This window comes from Macaca fascicularis, chromosome 4 (genome assembly GCF_037993035.2).
Source record: "Macaca fascicularis isolate 582-1 chromosome 4, T2T-MFA8v1.1".
NCBI lineage: Eukaryota > Metazoa > Chordata > Mammalia > Primates > Cercopithecidae > Macaca > Macaca fascicularis.
The window spans coordinates 137586300-137607028 of record NC_088378.1 but is presented as its reverse complement, the minus strand read 5'-3'; the positions used below and the strand labels follow the sequence as shown (position 1 = coordinate 137607028).

General features: G+C 54.9%; 1 protein-coding gene across 13 annotated transcripts in view; it reads right to left on the bottom strand.

Annotated features, from left to right (window-relative positions):
- The window catches only part of GRM4 (glutamate metabotropic receptor 4), a 127137-nt gene that overhangs the window by 77733 nt on the left and 28675 nt on the right, over positions 1 to 20729 (bottom strand). For 2 of the 13 annotated variants that reach the window (XM_065544141.2, XM_074038356.1), the window contains exon 1: positions 11803 to 11866. The exons of the other annotated variants lie outside the window; for them this stretch is intronic. In XM_065544141.2, the coding sequence (XP_065400213.1) occupies positions 11803 to 11850 (48 nt within the window). In that variant the 5' untranslated portion in view covers positions 11851 to 11866. Of the gene's footprint in view, positions 1 to 11802; positions 11867 to 20729 lie in introns of those variants that run through there. 13 annotated transcript variants of the gene reach the window in all.

Genomic DNA, 20729 nt, shown 5'->3' with positions numbered 1-20729 from the left:
ACACTCAGTAGGGCTCCCCTTCACAGAGCACCTGAGCACCCCTCTGGCCAGGTGCTGGGGACACAAATTTAAATAACACTCAGAGAATCAGCCTAGTTGGGGAGTCAGACTTGTGGCTGGGAGAACAAAGATTCCCCCCAATCTCCCATGGGCAAGGGAAGAGCCACAGGGTGAGGGGAACAATGGCAGGGCCTGGGGCCAGGCTGGCTGTGCACAGAGGCCCAGCCACAGGGGCTTCCCAGGCCCTGCTAAGGAGGGCAGGACTTTCCTGGGAGCCAGGGCAGCTGTGGAGGGAGCCTGGGCAGGGGTACAGGTGGTCAGAATGGCCCTCAGCCTGCAGAGGAAGAGTCTGGAGAGGCAGGCCTGGCAGTCCAGGAGGAGGCGGCGAGTGCACGGCAGACAGTAGCTGACGCTGCCTGATCTGGGACAGGGGCTTCGGGGTGGAGGGGAGGTGGGTGGCAGGCACTTAGCGGGAGACTCACAGCATTGGGGATCAATTATATGTGGTCACAGAGAGAGTGGGGACCAGCAGGGGGTGCAGGGAGGCAGCAGAGGGAGTAGGGTGGGGCCAGCACACGGAGAGGACGCCAGCAGTCCCCAGCCTTCAGCCCTGACCGGGCCCATCGCTGATGCACACCACTGGGTTCAGGAGCAGAAGGTTAGAGTAACCCAGACATCTTGGGACAGCCCCACGGAGGCCTCACACACCCATGCCCTCCACAGAGCTGTCCTGACCCCAGTGACCAAAGAACAAGGCCTAGGGGAAATGGCGGGGGGCACCTGGGCAGGGGACTGAGTGGGCACAACTGGGTGGTCTTTGGGAGTAGCAGGATAGACCCCAGATCAGGAGACTGTCTGTCCTTACCCCAGCAACTCCTCCAGGGACACACAATGGGGCCCTTTGCCTTCAATGCCGCCTTCCCTGACACTCATCAGAGCCATCTGGGAACACCAGCCCCTTCCCCACAGACCCTCCAGGAATTCGAATCAGGCCTGCCTGGGCGCTCACCTCAGGACTTGACGCCCTCATTAATCAGATCGATTCCTCTGCTCTGTGGACGCAGACCAGCTGCCAACTCCTGCCCTGAGCATCCAGTCACTCTGGGGCCTGACCATGTGCCCCTGTCTGGCCCTGGCCAGCCGACCCGTGCCCCAGTGCACAGGTCACAGATCAGCCTGCGAGGGCCCACCCTGGACCAGCCCGGACTCGGCCTTCTTCCTGTTAGCTGAAGAAGCTGCAGTTGCCACCCCAGGGCCCTTGGCCTCCCTTGCTCTGCTCCTCCCCCCAGCCTGGAGATGGACCTCCCCTCTGCCCAGTTCCAGGGTTGCTCTGGCCCTCCTCTGCCCCTGTAACCTATGCCCCCCACGATACAGCCCCCTTCCTATCACACCACGACCTGCAGTTTCCCCTCTGTGATGGAGAGTGCACGTCAGAGTGTCCTAGGCTGCAGGCACTATCATCAAAGACAGTAGAACTGGCCATGAGGCCCATGCGGTCCCTTTGCCTCAGCTGCTCCTGTAGCCACCAGCCTCCCCCCATACACTCTCCCAGAATCCACCCATGCTCCTCCAAAGCTCTGTCTGCTCATTCATTAATTCACTCACTTGACCAGGTTTACTGAGCACCCACTGAGTACTCTGCATGATCCCTGCCTTCCTGGAGCTGACATCCGAGTGGGAGAGACAATCGATAGTGAATGAATACATACAGAACTAATGCTGGGTGCTGGGCAAGAGCCATCAGCCCAGCATTTCAAGATCTCTGCCTTCTTGGGGCCACTTGAAAAGTTGTGGACAATGAGCTGAGAGCAGAGCATGCCCATCGCTTCTGTCCCACTGCACTGAATTGCAGTCCTGAGACCAACAGGGTACACATTTCCTCTGCTACTGTAAGCAATGGGTCCCTGAGCAATGTTCCAGCCCAGCCTGGGTCCCCGAGCAGAGTGCCTAGCCAACCCCCAGAGACATGTAACACAGCAAGAGTTACGCTGACGCTATTTTAAGCCACGGAGCTTTGAGGGTTGTTTGTTATGGCACCATCACCTCGCCTATGCTGACAGACCCAAGGAGCAGTAAACATTAGGCTCCAGCTCTGGGAGAACTAGGAATGACTCTTATTTATCTCCACCTCAAGGCCCTGGATGTGTCAAGTTCACACTCATCACAGGCTGGTTTGGGCAGAATTGTATTGAATTAAATTCACACGCATACATGCAATCCTCATCATCATGAGAGCTAACACTTATCGGGTGCTTACTATGTGCCAAGAACTGTCCTAAGTAGCTTCATGCACCCTAACACCTTCAATCTTAGAATAGCACTATGAGGTGGGCCTTCTTATTCTCCCCATTCTTCTGAAACTGAGGTACAGAGATGTTAAGTTACTTGCCCAAGCTCACACAGCTAGTGTGAGCCAGGATTTGAACTCGGACTAGCTGCAGACTCCATGCTGCTGTCAGGTAAAACCTGTCTCCTCTGTACATGGTGGGCCTACACATGCATATGCATTTACACACACACACGCAACATCTACACACATACACTGAGAATCTGAGGGTGACGCTGCAGCCTCTAGTGAGAAGGCCGCCCCCATCCTGTGGGGCAGGATCCTCAGGGCAGTAGCCGGGATACCAGCCCTGCTTCCTTTCCTTGCTGAGCCCCCACCTCCACTCCTGGCTGTCAAACTAAGGGCTGAAGTGGCCCACTCGTCTCCAGCACAAAAGATCGGGCAGGAGCCCTGGAAAGTTGTATAAAATGTCTCTGCTTTGAGCAATAGCTAGTTTCTATACATAATTATTAATTTCATGCTTATTATATGCAAACCTGTCTCCCAGACGAGATGAAATTGATTTAATTAGAAATTCCATCATCAAGCCTTTTGCATCTGAACTTTTAATTAGGATCACCAACCCCACACGAGGCTGCCAGAGAGTGATCTCGTGGCCCCTGACTTCTCTCCCGGAGGCCAGGGGTATGGCCAGGACGTGTGGACCACCACTGCCACCTGTGCCCTAGTGGCCAGGTCAGGGTCCCTCACTAGGATCCTAACCTGTCCTCCACCCCCACAGCATGACCCTGAAGTCCCAAGGGTCCTCTTTTTTCTCTTGGCACCATCATGGGTAAACAGCTTGGGAAGAGTTTGCACCATCTTGCAGCCAGCGGGAAGGACTGGGGCATTTAAGGTGTGCAGGGGACAGGAGCAATAACAGGCCTCCCCGCTTCCTGCAAAATTGACACACCAGCCTTCCTTTGGGAGCCCCTGCCAGGTGCTAATAAAATGCCCTTTACGGCTCAGCTCAGAGCAGTCTGTCAGAATTACCCGCAACACTTGGCATTTTAACAAAGCATTTTCATGCTCAACACCTCTGACCTCATCTCCAACCACTCCCAGCTTGGCCTCACTGACTCAGCTCCAGTCACGCCAGCCTCCTTACTGAGCCTCGAACTCTCCAGGCACACTTAGCCTCAGGGCCTTTGCACTGGCTGTTCCGCTGCCTGAATGCTCTTCCCCCAGACATGCATGCGGCTCGCTCCCTCTCATCCCTCACTTCAAGACTTTGCTCAAATGTCTTCTTCTCAGGCAGGCCTTCCCTGACCAATCCCACCTCCCTCCCCTGCACCCCGCCTTCACCTCCTCTGCTTTGATTTTCTGCACAATGATCGCCTACTAACACACTATATTTCCTTACTTAATTCATATAGTATCCATCTCCTTCCAAAACAACAGCCTGGGGCTTCATGCTATCCCCACACTGTGTCTTCAGACACCTGGCACAGGACAGGCGTTCATTGAACAAAGGGGACACCTCATTCCCTGTGCACAGCCAGCCCATGAGACAAGCACCTCAGTGCTGAAGTGCCTTCAGCCGGTGAGGAAGCCGAGGCCCAAAGCCTCAGGGCCTTGTCAAGGTCACAGAGCTGGTCAGCAGCTCCAATTCTCACATGGTCTGACGCTGCGCCCGGGCAAGCCAGTGGCGTCACTCTGCAGTAAGCGGGCCACCCACGGCAATGCCCGGCACACAGAAGGTGCTCTGAGGTCTCCTTCCTCCCTCCTGGGTTCAGGCAGGACCCTCCCTCTGGCATCCCTCGCCTCCTGGGACCTGTCGCACCGTGTCCCCCACTGACACCCCCAGAAGCAAATGCTGAGAAGCTGCCCCATGACACCCCTGTCTCCCCATCCCCGGGTTCTGCCCAGCCTCTTATCAGGAGAACAAGCGGACACTTGGATTAATTTCCAGGCCCGTTCTGAATTATGTTTTCCAGGAGAGAACCAGACAGACGCAGGCAACAGGCCTTTGAACAAATATTTCCCCAGAAAGCGCTTTATTCAGTCCCTTGTCTCACCCTTTTAAACATTACATGTTTTCTTAGGAGCCCAGGAAAAAAGAGGGGCCCGATAAGGCATGGAAGCTGGAGAAGAATAGAGGGCATGGAGTGGAGAGCCTCGGCGGTGCTGACAAAGGAGGCGGCTCGATGCAGGCTCAGAGGCAGGGCCGCAGATAAGAGCACCCGAGAGAGCGGGCGGAGGCGTGGACGAGGGAGAGAGCAAACGCGATCCTCAAATCAGCACTTGTCCTATTTCATAGGCGAAATGTAGATCAATAAATTACACTCACGTTTGCAGGTTTTACATGCTGACTCAGTAACCTTGTCAACAGTGATCCGTCGGGGGAGGCCAGGAGGAGCCCAGGTGGGCAGGGCAGAGGCCCATCGAGGAGCCCCAAGAGTCACAGCCATGCCCCCTTTTCCAAGGAGGGCTCAAAGTCCAACTTTCAGAGGTAAGAAGCTGCCTCACTGAGTGACCTTGGGCAAGTCACCTCCTTTGTGAGCCTCAGTCTCCTCACCTGTCCGCAGGCACCATGGTGAGAGACTGGCGTGTTTCAGGCACTGCGAGGGTCCCGAGGGAGAATGGGTGTTACAGAAGCCTGGGGAGAGGGGAGGAATTGGCCCAGATGTTCGGAGCCAGCCATGAACCTCTCTCACACACAGGAGGTGCGGCAGAGGCTCATGCACAGCCTTGCTTGGTAACCCTCACCACGGCCCCAAGGTAGGAAGCTGGAGCCCGATCCTCAGATGAGAAGCTGCCCCTCCGAAGCTGAGGAACGTGCCTGGGCTCATACACAGGCCCACCCAATGGCAAGCCGGGCTTCCTCTGTGCCACGGTGCTGTCTGTGGGCCAGGACACAGGCAATGCTGACCTTAGGTCACACCCAAATGTCCAAGGGGCAGGGAGAGCTGGGGGCAGCCCAGGGAGGCTGTGGGACCCAAAGGGGTCAGGCTGAGGGTGGGGCAGGGCGGGCTTCCCCAGGGCTGGGGACACAGAGCGGACTGGGCCAGGGCCAGGCATCCTTGCCAGTGGGCGGGAGGCGGCAGCAGCACGAGGCTACTGGAGTGTTCTTGTCATCATAACAGGACTGGTGGCTGTCGGCTAACGAGCACCTACTTTGTGCCAAGCACTTCATGTGGATTATTCACTTCTCCCTCACACAACAATCCCATGAAGCGAACATTACTTATTACCTTCATTTTTCAGATGAGGAAACGGAGGCCCAAGAATACATGGAAACAGGATGATATAACAAGTGGCAAAATGAGATTTGGTCTGTCTGGCCCCAGCCCCTGAGCACTCTCACCCCCTGCTCCCTCCCCACCTGGCACACACTGTGTGTCCATTCCCAGCCTCCTGCCCTTTGCCTACACCATCCCCGCACCCAGGAAGCAGCCCGGATGGGGAGCTGAGAGTCCCAGTTCCAGGTCTTTCCCCACCACATTCCTTGGGCGCCACTTCACATCTATGAGCCTTAGTTTCTGCATCTGTTCAATGGGGGCTTAATTAGGTGACCACTGCTGCTCTCATGGGTAAGGACAGAGGGGCCTCCACAAGGTGGGAGTAACAACATCCGAAAGCCCCTTCTCCAAAAGCCGACAATCCTCACACAGGCAGGCGCGGGTCTGGGAAAACCTCAGTGTAGTGCCTGGGGTGTCCGTAACTGCACCCCACGTCCTGATGACCACATCACCAGGAGCACTGAGTGCTGGCAACGGGGCGTGGCTAGGCCAAGAAAATTAACCATGGTGTCTGCCCAGTGCGCTCTCGAGTCAAGTTAATGTGCAGCGCTGTGTGTAATATATTGCACTATATTAATATAATATGATATAATGGGATGTATTACCATTATTGAACACATGAGCCGATAAAAGTCACATCACCATCTTTCCCCATAATTTATATCACAGCCAGGCCAGGGCCAGGCTGGCAGCCCCAGGGTGGCAGAGAGAAGGCCCTCCTGGGGCTCTGGGGGCTTCCACTGGGGAAAGGGAGCCTGACCCCTGGGAGAGGGGCCAAAACCCAGCTCGGAAGGAAGATGCAGGCAAGGCTAGGTGACCGGCCAGGCTGGGGGTGCTGAGCTGCGGCTGGGGCTGCTCGGTCCCCTCTCCCCAACGCCAGTCCTCATTGCACTTGGCCCCACTGCAGTATTTGACCCGGGTAGTCCCTTCCTCGCTTGGTGGTCCCACTACTCCTGGTCCCCTCCTTCCTCTCAGCTTCCTTTGCTCGTCCTGCCTCTTGTCCCTGATCCGACCCTGGCGGCCCCCAGGGCTCAGCGCTCCCTTCCCTCTGTCTGCCTCTCCACTCACTCCCTGGGGCCTGGGATTGCCCTCTCAGGGGTTCACCAGATCTCACCACGGCAGGCAAGGAGACAGAGCATGCACCCCTGAGCTCCAGGCTCCCATCCAGCTGCTGCTCCCCTGGGCTATCCAATGGGTGTCCCAAACTCAGCAGGTTCAAAGTCCTTCCCTGCCAGGTAACTGCTACTCTGCCTTCCAGCTGTGCAGGCCAGAGTGTTGACAAAGTCCTTGAGTCCTTTTCTCACACATCCCAAACCTGATTTATCAGCAAATATTGTTGGCTCTACTTGAAAAGAGATCCAAAATCCAACCACGACTCACCTCCTCCATCAGGACCACCCAGGTCCACAGCTCCAGCATCTCTGGCTGGGCTATCACAACAGGGCCCTTAGCCTCCTGCTGGTCTCCTGCCACCCACACTTGCCGTTCCCACACACATGCACGGTGCATTCCCACCTGGCAGCTAGAGGAACCCAATTAAAACCTGAGTGACACCACAGGGCTCCTTTCTTTAAGAGGATCCCGGCCGGGCACGGTGGCTCAGGCCTGTAATCCCAGCACTTTGGGAGGCCGAGACGGGCAGATCACGAGGTCAGGAGATCGAGACCATCCTGGCTAACACGGTGAAACCCCGTCTCTACTAAAAATACAAAAAACTAGCCGGGCAAGGTGGCGGGCGCCTGTAGTCCCAGCTACTCGGGAGGCTGAGGCAGGAGAATGGCGTGAACCCGGGAGGCAGAGCTTGCAGTGAGCTGAGAACCGGCCACTGCACTCCAGGCTGGGCGACAGAGCAAGACTCCGTCTTTAAAAAAAAAAAAAAAAAAAAAAGAGGATCCCATCACGGCCAGGCGTGGCGGCTCATGCCTGTAATCCCAGCACCTTGGGAGGCCAAGGCAGGTGGATCACCTGAGGTTAGGAGTTTGAGACCAACCTTGCCAACATGGTGAAACTCCGTCTCCACCAAAAATACAAAAATTAGCCAGGTGTGGTGGCCGGCGCCTGTAATCCCAGCTACTCAGGAGGCTGGAGCAGGAGAATCGCTTGAACCCGGGAGGCGGAGTTTGCAGTGAGCTGAGATCGCGCCACTCCACTCCAACCTGGAAGACAGCAAGGCTCAGTCTCAAAAAAAAAAAAAGAAAGAAAGAAAGAAAAGAGGCTCCCTTCTCATAGAGTAAAAACCACAGTCTTTCAATAGCTCCCAAGGCCTCTACATGACCTGCACCATTAGCCCCCTGGCCTCCCTTCCTACCACCCTCCCCCTCACTCACTCTGCTCCAGCCATTCCAACATCCATGTTGTTCCTGAACAGGCAGGAGCAGGCAGGAGCCCACCTCAGGGCCTTTGCACTGGCTGTTTCCACACACTACTTCCTGCAACACCACACCTTTCACTCATGCATCTAGTGAGGAATGTCTGCCTCCCGTTGGCACATCAGTTCCCTGAGGGCAGGGGATACATCTGCCTTGCTCACTGCTGGAGCCCCGGGACTTAGGACAGTGCCTGGCACCCACACCGTCATCTTGCAGGTTCTGCAAATAAATATTAATGACAACTACAAACAGGCGAGCCTGAGCAATGGTCGGTTTTCACCTGCTTCTCATCATCAGGTTTCTTCAAGATTCTGCTGGGGGATATTTTCTGCTTGCAAAGAGAATTTGGAAACTCCTGGCCTGGTGTGGATAAGGCAGCTGAGGAATGGATGGGCCAAGCAGCCAGCAATTCAGCCAAGACCACAGGCGGCTAGAGGCTGGCCCCTCCCTCCGCCCAGCACAGCCTCAATGGCCCTGGGGCAGAGCTGGCTGCTGAGCACTCAGCCTGCAGGGGGTATCTCCGAAGCCAGGGGTGAGAAGGACCCCAAGGGATCTTTGGCCGATTCCTGGCTGCCTCCCACGCTGTCCTTGGACACTGGCAGCCCCTGGCTCTGACCTGATCTCTGGTGGTGCCCGCAGGAAGGGGCCCACATACAGGTACTCATGGTAACCTTCCACTCCCTCTAGCACCTGGCAAGGGGGGGAGGCAATATGGCTCCACTCCATGATGGACACATTCAGAATATACCTCCTGAGCACCTCTATGCGCCTGGCACCACGGCAAGCACCAGGAGGCCACAGTAAGCGAAAGCAGACAAAGCTGTGAGCTCGTGAAACTGAGTCCAGCAGGAGAGCTGGCCTCTCACCAGACCCACACGCCAACACACACAAAATCGTGATGTCCGAGAGGCGGTGGGGATGAGAGCCTGGAACAAGGTCCTGGATCTGGTCAGTGTAGCAATGGAGGGCTCCCCTGAGGAGGCAGCATTTGGCTGACATCTGGAAGATAGGTAGGCAAAACCCAGGTGAAGAGGGGAGGGAAGCACATCCCAGACAGAAGGGGCAGCAGGTACAAAGGCCCTGTGGCCAAGGGCCCATGGCAGGTTCAAGAAACTGAGAGGCCAAAACAGAGGATGGGAGACATAGCATGATGGGCAGGATGGGCCCTGGATACCAGCGGGAGGCCATTGCAGTAGTCCAGGTGAGAGGAGACAGCAGCCTGGACTGGGATGTCTATGGAGATGGAGAGAAATATGACCCTCCCTCAAACCCTCTGGCTCCTGGGTGTCTCCTCCTTTGACAAACAGTTGACAAGCCCTTGCCTAGACACTGAGCACACCAAAAACACAAGGGCCTGGAGCCAGGAGACAAGGCTAACAAGTTCTCCAAAGCCAGCTGCATGTTTCCCCTCTGGGCCCATTCTTTCAAGAAAACAATGGTGCTGTGGGTTCTCTAGCTACCTCTGCAGCACAGGCAGGGCGAGGAAGGGCAGGGACCCAGCCTAGAGCAGGAGAAGAAGGCCACCCTACCCCACCTCTGCCATTGCCACACTCCGCAGCTCCGTGAGCTTGCCACGATGGGAAGACCTGAATTCTAACTCACCGCATGACCTCAAAGCAGACGGTCCTCCTTCCTGTGCCCCAGGTTTCTCATCGAATAATCCTAACAGCCACTATAATAAGAGTTAACAGCTCTCAAGCACTTATGATGTGTCAGGCTCTGCTCTTAGCACTGCTTATGCATTAATTTATTTAGGCCTCACCAGAAACCTGTTGCAGACAGAGCTGCTAGTGCCTAGCCCAGTGCACTGAGGAGGGGACTTGCCCAGGGATACTCAGCTGATAAGTGGCTGAGCCGGGGCTTGAACCCTCGCAGCCGGCCTCTGCCTGCCATCACACTATGCTGCCTCCACAGAGAAATAAGGATTGGATGGAATCACCTGAGACCCTCTGGCTCTGTCGTGGCAGCCTCCTATGATCCCCAGCCCAGAAATCCAACCTCCCAGCTTCTCTGGAAGGATGGCAGACCTGATTTGGGGGGGGCCTCCCCCGCAGCCCTTCTACTTCCCTCCACGCCTGCAGAGACCTTCCAATGTCCAGTTCAGTGCCCACAGTGTGCCAGGTGCTGGGATGTGGCAGAGAACAGGTCAGCTCCTGCCCTGTATTGAGGATCTGCTTCTGCCATCTCCTGGCTGCCCACCAAGGTCTCCCGCTCACGAAGGCACTGGCACCAGCCCCCCATCCCTCCCTCTCACCTCCCCTCCTGTACCGGTGCACCTCGAGGTCCCCTCTCAGCTAGAGTGCCTGCAACCCTCACTCAGGTCTGCTCCAGGGACCCACCTGTGATAGTGCTTTCCACCGTCATCTCCCTTCATGCCACCCCTATAGCAGCCCTTCCCAGTAGGAATTATTACCCGCCACTCAGTGTGAGGACCTGGGGACTAGAGAGAAGTTGCTGTCCTCAGCTGCCAGCAGCTGATTGCAGCCCAGGCCCACTAATGCCAACCCCTCATTGATCTTAGCCCTTCCCACCCTGTCCCACCCACTCAGGCCCCTGCCCCAGAATCTTCATAAAAGGCAGAAGGTTGACAAAGCTCTGCCACCACCAACCCAGGCCTCATTGGGTCCCTGCAGGGGCTGCCTCTGGAGCAGAGCCTGCAGAGAGGCCTGCCACCCCAGTCAGCAGGCACAGCCAGGCCTCCCGGGCACCAGCAGACAGTGGGCATCTGCAGAGTACATTCAAAGAGGGGCCCAAAGCCCTGCCCAGTCCTCCAAGACCTCCACAATGCCTGCTGTCCAGTCTCAAAAGCGGATTTCTGTTCAAACCCACCCATGTCTCCTGGAAGGGGGCCTTTAACCATAGACTCTTAGCTGTGGAGGGCAGGATTACCCCCTACGGTATCCTTGACTGGGGCCTCTGGCTTCTGCTGGCCTGCCTCCTGCAACAGGCAGCTCATCACTCTACACAGTAGTCAATTCCAGCACCTGCGGCTGCCAGGCTTTCAGGATACTGAGCTGAAGTCTGCCTCCCTCTCACTTTCATGTGGTTCCAAGTTCTCTGGAGCCATGGAGACCTTGCCTGTGCCCTCAGCTGGAAGGACCTCCAAGGCTCTTTGACTCTCTGTTCCATGTACACCTCCCCAGCAGCCTGCTCCCCTTCCCTGGGTGGTCTAGGTCCACACATGTGCACACGGACACATGTGGGACACAGTGGGTCACATGTTCAGGCACAACCGTCACTTAAACCATGGTGTCCCTTGGGAGGCTGAAGTGGGCAGATTGCTTGAGCTCAGGAGTTCAAGACCAACCTGGGCAATACAGCAAGACTGTCTCCACAAAAAATTTAAAATTAGCCAGGCATGGTGGAGAACAACTATAGCTCCAGCTACTTGGGAAGCTGAGGTAGGAGGATCGCTTGAGCTCAGGAGGTCGAGGCCACAGTGAGCCACGACTGCGCCCCTGCACTCCAGCCTGGGTGAAAGAGCAAGACCCTGTCTCAAAAACAACCACCAAAGAAAAAAAAACCCACTTGTTGTCCCAAGCCCTCCCACACTGAAGGAAAGCCTTGGCCCTGCGTCGGCTCCACTGCCTCACTTACCTCTGCTCTTACCAGCCCCACTCCCCCACCGACCTGGCCACACTGGCCTCCTGCGACAGTCCCCAAGCACCCTAAGCATGGCCAGCCTCACAGCGTTTGCATGTGCAGTGCCCTCTGCCGACTGGGCTTTTCCACAGAATGTCCTCCTTCACACCATTCACATCTCTAATCGAACGTCACATTATCAGAGAGGTTGTTGCTGAACATCTCAGCCACAGCAGCCCCGCTCCTTGCCCCCTTACCATACCCCTTCTCAGCCCCACCTTACATGACATGTCTCTCCTGGAGCATGTGTCTGCCTCAGCCTCCCCGCCATGCCTGGGTGCTGGACTGGTAGCACCTGCAGCCTGTGAGTCCCCAAGGCATCAGAGATCAAAGTGGTGCCCCTCCCTGGCCCAGGCTGCAGGCCATCTGTCTTGCCTGGCAGCTCTCCTCTGCCCAGCCTTCCTCCAGCTCAGGCCTGGAGGTGAGATAGCAGGAAGTTCCCCCCAGGGCAGGCTGGGAGTGACAGTCAGAGCCCACAAGGGACAGCCTCTCTCCAGGGGAACCCTGTGCCCCACAGACTGCAAGGAGCCAAGCAGAGACAGGGCTCCCCATGGGCACCCTCAGTCTGCCAAGGCTGGGGGCAGCTCTAGACAATCTGTCCCATGCATCTGGGTATCAGCTGACAGCAGCAGGGGCCAGGGAGGAGGAGACACACACAGACCACACATATACACACACACACACACGCGCACACACACACACACGCGCCAGGATCCAGCCCTTCCAGGAGCCGGTGGAGGCATGCTCTGAGACAGGCAAGGTCACTCAGGCACACAGGTGCACTGAGCATCCCTATACACCCCCACCCCACACACATTCAGGAGCAGCGGCTCAGGCAGGTGTGCCCACACGTGGATAAGGAGCCACTCCTGGACTCATACTCACAGGGCTCTTGGTGGTAAGTACAACCAACCGTGCAAACACACACACAAACACACACATAGAGTCAGCACTGGTGAAGGCAGCATTAAGGAAATGCTGTGCATTTTGGGGAGCACGAGAGTGTTCATAACCCACCCCAGATCTTGCCATCCTGCCCAGTTGCCCATCAAGCAGCTGGAACTCTTAACTGCCCACGGTAGGCAGGAAAGTGCTGTCCCCCACCAACACCCCAGCAGGGGACAGCTTTCTGCAGAGCTGGGTCCTGCCCGTGGGAGAACCAGCCGGGCAGGGGCAGAGCTCCAGGTGGGCGAGAGCTGATGTGCTGGGTGGGGGTCAACATGGGCAGCGGCCAGGTGGCAGTGGGGATGGAGGAGGATTAAGGTCGCTGGGCACTGGCACCGGCTTGGGGATGCCCAGAGGCTGCCCCCCGGGGCACCATGGGCTGGAGTTGGCAGCACTGCCTCTCTCCTCAGTCACCAGCCTGCCCAGGAATTGGCACTGCTTGGGGGAGGGTGCCCAGACCCGGCACACCCCCACCTGTTCCATTTCCAGATTGTCCAGATCTTATTGAGGTTTCTCAATAAGAAAAGGAGACTTGCCTGGAGATTCTGAAATGGGGAGGCCTCCTCACTCACCCCAAGTTGCACCTAAATAAACGTAGTGGAAGAGGGTACATGATCACTCCCCGAGAGCCCTGCTTCAGCCCAGGGAGGAGAGAGCAGTGCCTGTAATTTGTTTTAATAATCCTGCTGAACTGGGAGAAAATTAACAAATGAGAAACCAGCTTGAAATTAATCAAACTTCTCCCTGTCCATCCCCCCACCTTCCATCTTAATGAAGGTTATTTATCCAACGAGCGATAAAACACAGAATTAAATTAAACAGGCCCTTTCTTTTCCTCCTCTCCCACGCCCCAGGGAGGCAGCATCTCTCTGCTTACAGCTCTATAAGCCATGCCGGGCTGGCGGCCATGGCAGACCCATGATTCCTGGACGCCAATCAGAGGGGTTTCCCAGAAGGAGACCCTCAATTAGTGCATTCCCTGTTTGGGTCTCACTGACAGCTCTCTGCCAAAAATATGAAAGGCAGTTAATTCAACCACCCTCCTGAGGTGGGAGAGAGGGAGGTCCCTGTTGTTGGGTCTTATCTGATGCAGCTGGGGGGACTCACCCGTTTCTCTGTGGGGGACAGAAGGGCCTGAGTGTGGAAGGTGGGGAGTGTGAGCTTCCCCCAAAATGAGGACACTTTAGTGCCCATGGCAGGTTCCAGCTGGAAACTATCCTGGCCCCAGCTTCTTGGTGGGAAGGGGTTGGAGGCGGCAGGAGAGGCTCAGGAAACACCTCTAGTGAAAACAGGACTCAGCCCCCCACCCCATCCCCTGCCTGGCTCCCTCCTTTGCCTGGGGCCCAGGGCATGAAACACCAAGAATAGGAGTGACACAGATGCCCTCACCGCACCTCTCAGCCAGGGATGCTCCCATACCCCTAACTTCCTCTGTCAGTTTGCTAGGCATCTGCTTCCCCAAACTTCTCTTCCCTTCAGCTTTGAATCCATTTATGTTTTCACTAGGACCGTCTTTGGGAGTCACAGGTTGCTAAACAACTGCTCTCAGGGTCTGTCCTTAACCATTCCCTTTGGTCATTCCCTCTGGCTTTGAAAATTGCAATAATAATGGCCTTCCATTTACAGCTTTTACCTACATTCTCTGTTTTCCTTCCTTCCTCCCTCCCTTCCCTTTCTTCCTTCCCTTCCTTCCTTCTTCCTTTCCTTCCCTTCCCTCCCTCCCTTCCTTCCTTTCTTTTCATTTATTTCTATTTTAGAGATGTTGCCCAGGCTGGAGTGCAACAGTGCAATGACAGCACACTACAGCCTCAAATGCCTGAGTTCAAGCAATCCTTCCACTTCAGCCTCCTGATAAGCTGGGACCACAGGTGCTCACCACCACGCCTGGCTAATTTTTAAATTTGTTTTTGCAGAGATGGGGTCTCACTACATTGCCCAGGCTGGTCTCGAACTCCTGGGCTCAAGTGATTCTCCCACCTCGGGATTACAGGCCCGAGCCACCGCGCCTGGCCATGTTCCCCCATTTAAACCTAACGTTGACCCAGGTAGGGAGATATTTGTCGAAATGCCCACTTTTTAAGGAAAACAGACGCAGGTTCTTGGGCAGGGTTTATCTAGCAGTAGCTGGAGGTCCCAGCTTGGGCTGAGGTTTGAGGACTGGGGTGGGACTTGGAGGGAGGATGGGGCTCTGCAGAACGGCCCAGCCCTCTGAAAGCCTCCTCGGGGACTTTCTGTGGAGCAGGGATGAGGCTGATGGCCCTCAGGGAGGAGTGACGGGAGAAGGGAGGAAGGAGAAGCAAGGCAGCAGGGTGCAGCTGAAGGCTCTAACAGTGCTACAAATCTGGTCCTCACATGGCAGCCAGGGAGCACTTTTTAAAACGTAAGTCTAATTGTGTCATTCTGCTTAAAACCCTCCAAGACTATCTACTGCACCTGGAGTAAAAGTCCTCCTCTATCTCAGAGCCCACAGGCCCTGCTGACCCAGCCCTGCTACAGCTTCCCCTCCCCTCTGAGCAACCCCCTTGCTCCTCAGATGGGCCAAAAACATTCCTGCTTCAGGGCCTTTGCATTGGCTGTGCCTGCCACCCAAAACACCACCCAGCCACCGGGCTGCCTTCCTCACTCACCTGGGTCTGTGTTCCAAAGTCCCCTACCCAGGTCTTCCTTGACTGCCTTGTGTACAAGAACCCTTCCCCTCCTTCACCACTCTCTAGCCCCTGGCCTTGGGCAGGTCCCCTCCACAGCACCTGTCCCCACTCATGTAAATGATTACACCATGTCTCCTGTCTTTCTCCCGTGTCCAGAAGGTCAGCTCTGTGTGGGCAAGGATGGTGTGCATTTGGCTCACTCTGCTGCATTCTCAGCCCAACCCAACATCTGCTCCTAAAAGATGCTCACCAACTGTTTGGTGGATATATGAACCAATGGATGTCACCATGCATAAGGCCATCATCCGGGCCACCATCATCTCCAGGCTGAACTGTTCCATCCGTCTCCTCATCACTCTCTCAGCTTCAGGCCTTGCCCTGTAACCAACCCTCCAGTCCACACCCAAAGGAATACTTCTAACTCCCAAATCCAGGCAGGCACCATCCTGCAGGATCAAGTCCACCTTCTTGACCTAAGCCCCCTGATGTCCCCCAGCCCCTCTCCACTTACCCCCTGCCCAACCCTCCCACATGCCACATCTCTGTCACAGACAAGCCCAAGGTCCCACCTGTGCCCACCCTCTGCCCTGAGGACACTGCCCGGCTCCACCTCTGACAAGAGCTGCCCCACGCACACCTCATCAGAACTGCTCTCACCCTCCTCTCAGCCCCTAGACCCTCGCCTGTACCCCTCACAGCCCTCCCACACCCCAATTCAAGCTGTGGCAAATCACATGCCCGTCACACCTCCCCATCCAGGAAGGACCCAGATTTATTCACTTGGCAATCCTGCCCATCCCCACCACCTGCTCTAGTATCTTGCACAAACTTGGAGCTCCATATATGTTTGCTGAATCAAATGGAATCCATTCAAAACACAGCCCAGGGAACGTGTCCGTTAAGAGGGGCCTTTTCTCCAGGTCACCAGCATCTCAGGCTGGTTTGAGGTCAAATGGACCTTTAAGTGCCACTAATCACTGCACCCAAGAGCAGTTGTCCCCAGATTCTGCTAATCTCTCCTCAGCGGTTGCCTGGGTGCAAAGAGATTCACCATTCACCAGGGTTGAGAGACGGTCAGGGCCCTGCCTAAATGGCAACGTGCTGCCTCTGGGCCAGCCACCAGCCAGAACAGCAGCTCCTGGCCCACTCCACAGCTTGCATGTGTGCGTGTGTGCGTGTGTGTGTGTGTGCATGCGTGTGGCCACCCCCGTGGGTGAGGACAGCAGGCACAACACAGCCACTGCTGAATTATTTATTCCCTACATTGTTAGCGCAGTAGAGAGAGCAACCGTGTCTCCAGGCTTCAATTAAAATATCACGGCACCCGCACCGTCTGCCCGGCCACATGCCCAGCTCCCACCAAAACTGGCAGGAGCGCATCCTCTGGGAAGCATAAGCACCCCAAGCCCAAATTGCTGCCCCTTCCCCCGCTCCCAGCCACGAGGCCCTGGTTCAGGACCTTGGACAGCAGCCTCCAGGGGTCTGCCCTGAGACACTCGGCAAACCTTTCAGGCCTCTAAAAGACCATTTAGTAAATCGATGCTCTGAAAGAGCCTTTATAGCTTCCCAAAGGGGCCCTGGGACAAGCCTTGCTGGGTTTTGGGCCTAACTCCAATCCTTTGCCTGCTCCCAGCCCTCCCTAAATAACTGTACAGCGCGAGGCTGGAGGAGGAGTTCCAGGTTCTCACCCTAGTTCTTCAGGCTCCAGGAGGAACTGCGGACACATCATACCTCCCTGGGCTCCATTTGTTATCACTCAGAGAATGCCAACGACAGTGGCCAGACTGTGACCTCCATGGATGGTCAATCAGTGGAAAGGGACTTTGAAAAGGTAAAAATGAGGTACCAATGTTGGCCGCACCAGAAGAGGGCTTTAATTATATACAAGTGGGTTTTCTGCGGCCTCACCACCCTTGTCCAACCTGGAAATCCCTGATTCTGGGGCACAGGCTCAGAATGAAGAAAGAGCTGACGGATCCTTCAGGAGCTGGCTGGGTCACAAACTAACTGGGTCACCCACGAGATTTAATTCAACAACCCCCGGACTAGAATATGAGGCCGAGTGAAATCAAAGTGGGCGAGCTGAAAAAGAGCAAGAAATTCTAAACACATGCCGCCTAGAACTGCAGAATGAGCACCGGCTTCAGGGACAGGCAGCACCGCAGGCCTCCACTGCTTTCTGAGCAAGCCTCAGTCTCCTCTCCTGTAAAATGGGGCCAGTGATACTGACTTCCTAGCTGGTGACTCGCACAAGATAACCTGTGAAAACACCTAGCACACGCCAGACACATAAATCCAACCATTCGTTTTATTAAACATCTACTATGTTCCAGGCACTGGAGACCACAGCAGGGAAGAAGAGAGACACGACCTTGCCTCATAGAGCTGACACCCCAGTGACCAGGGTTATTCTCTTCAGGATAGCAGAAGAGGGGGCATTGGAGAAGGGCCTCAGAACAAATGTGGGATTACCAAAGCAAAGAAAGGTGGCAAGAAGGTACAGTCTCTTTGGGAAAATGATTGGCAGTACCTCCTAAAGCTAATCATTCATGCAACCTATGAGCCAACAATTCCACTTAAAATATGTATATGAGAAACGAGCGTTTACATCCACTAAAGGACACAAATGTTCAGAGCGGCTCTATTCATAATAGCCAAACACTGGATTCAGCCCAAATGTCCAGTGGCAGCAGAAAGGGTAAATAAATTATGAATTACCCAAACAATGATACAATAAAAGAGTACAGAGCAATAGAAGTGAGCAAACCACCAACAGACCCAACTCCAGGGGGTTCTCACAGACAATGTGAGCAAAAGAAGCCGGACATAGGGCCGGGCGCGGTGGCTCAAGCCTGTAATCCCAGCACTTTGGGAGGCCGAGGCGGGTGGATCACGAGGTCAGGAGATTGAGACCATCCTGGCTAACATGGTGAAACCCCGTCTCTACTAAAAATACAAAAAACTAGCCGGGCGTGGTGGCGGGCGCCTGTAGTCCCAGCTACTCGGAGGCTGAGGCAGGAGAATGGCGTGAACCCTGGGAGGCGGAGCTTGCAGTGAGCCGAGATCGCGCCACTGCACTCCAGCCTAGGTGACACAGCGCGAGACTCCGTCTCAAAAAAAAAAAAAAAAAAAGAAGCCGGACATAAAAACCTCGCTGCACGATTCTGTTTACGTGAGGCTCAAAACCAGGCGACACCAGTACACAGTTAGAAAGCAGGCTATTGATTATCCTTGGGGAGGAGAGGATATGAACTAGGAGGGGCTCATGAGAATGTTCTCTGTCTGATACGGGCACATGCATTTATAAAAGTTCAACGAGTCATGCACCTGAAATTTGTGTATCTTACAGTGTATACGTTGTACCTCCATTTTAAAGAAAAATGTAAAGGAATGAAAAGGCAGACAGAGCATTCTTCGGGGCAGGTGGACCATCAGAAGCAGAGGCCCAGCAGATGGGAAGCTGGGGGGATTCAGAGACTGGCCTCAGGGGAAACAGAACTGAAAATGGCAGGGCCAGAGGGAGGGAATGAAGATGAGGTGGGCGAGACAGGCTGGGCCAGTCCAAAAAGGCTTCCAAGGCCGTGCTAACCTGGGAGCCTCAGGGGTATCTGCGTCCTTCTACCAGGCCCCCCTGCCACGAACCCCACCTGTCCATGGTGAAGGATACTTGTGAGGTCATCCCTCCCTGCCAGCCTGGCTCCCTGCCCACCCACTCCCTCAGCTGCCACATTGGATTTAAATCCCTGAGTTGAATTTCCGGGGTTTAGGGGGCTTTCATCCTGAGCATGCATGAAGTGAAGCCACGGTCCCTGGCTCCCATGCCTGCAGTTCATTCAGCACCCCAAGTATCACCTGGGACACCTGGCTACCTCCTACACTCCACCTGCCACATCCACCTCCTCACCCGCCCCCACGGGGAGCTCACCTGAGCACCTGTCTTTCCCAGGATAACTGCTCCAATTAGGTAGGGCTTCCCACCTCCTGCTCCTCACCACCCAGCACCCAAGGCTGCACCATCGCATCTCCTCATGGAGAGAGAGGCCACTGGAAACGCACAGATGCAGCCAGGGAAGCAGCCCCAAGACCTCACATCCAGCCACCAGCGAGACGTGGTACATGAAAGATGCGAGGGCCCCCCATGGGTGATGACCTAGCCATTGAATGAATGCCAGTCTTCAAAGACTAATCAAGGATATTGGAACATGCTCACCACTGTAGTCTAGTGGACAAAAGCTGGCTACAGAACCATATAGATGTTGTGATCTCAATTTGGTAAATTACACAGAAGAAAGGCTGGAAGGAAATACACACACGCATCAAGGCTGTCACCCTGGATAGCAGAATGAGTGAGCAATTTCAATTTGCTTCTTCACGCTTTTCTGTTTTCTTCCAAACCTGCGACAAACATGCTGGCTTTTATAACCAGCACAACAGAAAGGGCCTAAGGGACATCAAGTCCCACTCACAGAGGGACCCATGGCTGCCTGTTCCGTGCTTAATGGGATAGAGCAAGGGCTGACCTGATTCCAGCCTGCAAAGCACCCATAGGCTCCTACACTAAGAGCTGCTGGACTAGGAGGACACACTCATGACTTTCAGGTGTGTGCAGGGGCAGGGCACTGTGCTGGGGGCCTGGGACCCTGATTCGAAGTCCGGCTCTGATTCTAACTGGCTGAGGTGGCCCCCCACACATTAACTTCTCTGGGCCTCAGTTTCCTCATCTGTAAGCTGTCCTGATCGCATTGTAGGACTCTTGTGTGGAATGATCAAGAAGTGACTGTGAAAGCTGTAAATTGTGAACTATTGGGATTTATCCCTGAGTTCCCTATTACCGTTCTCCACCAGGCCCTCTGTCCCATTGCAGTCTCTAAGAAATGCCCAGAAGCCACCTACAGCAGGCATCTGAAAGTCCTGAAAACCGTGGGCCATCCTCACATGCTAATTCCCAAGGTTCACATAAAATATGCATTTTTTAATTGAACTGGAAAGCAAATAAAAGCAAAGGAAAAACCCACCTCCTTGTTCAACAGCAAAATTGAGGGCCTGTCGCAGATCTTCAGTAAACATTTACCTAATGAATACAACTGTACAAACTGGAACCAACCCCACTAACTTAATCTCTCATGAAGATTAAAATGGTCATGGTTGAATCAGGTACTTGCTGCTAACTTCCAGTAGGTTCTCTGCCTCGCTTCTTTTAGGAACTGAGATTTGTTTTCCTATATTGACATCTCTCTGTTAAAACAAATAGAAACGTGTGATTCATCCCTCTAGATTCTGTGGAGATCCACAAAAGAAACAGGTGATGAGGCCAGGCCCAGTGGCTCACGCTTGTAATCCCAGCACTTTAGGAGGCCAAGGCTGGTGGATCACCTGAGGTCAGGAGTTCAACACCAGCCTGGGCAACATGGCGAAACCTGGTCTGTACTAAAAATACAAAAATTAGCCAGGCGTGGTGGCAGGCGCCTATAATCCCAGCTACTCAGGAGGCTGAGGCAGGAGGATTGCTTGAAACCAGAAGGCGAAGGTTGCAGTAAGCTGAGATCGCATCACTGCA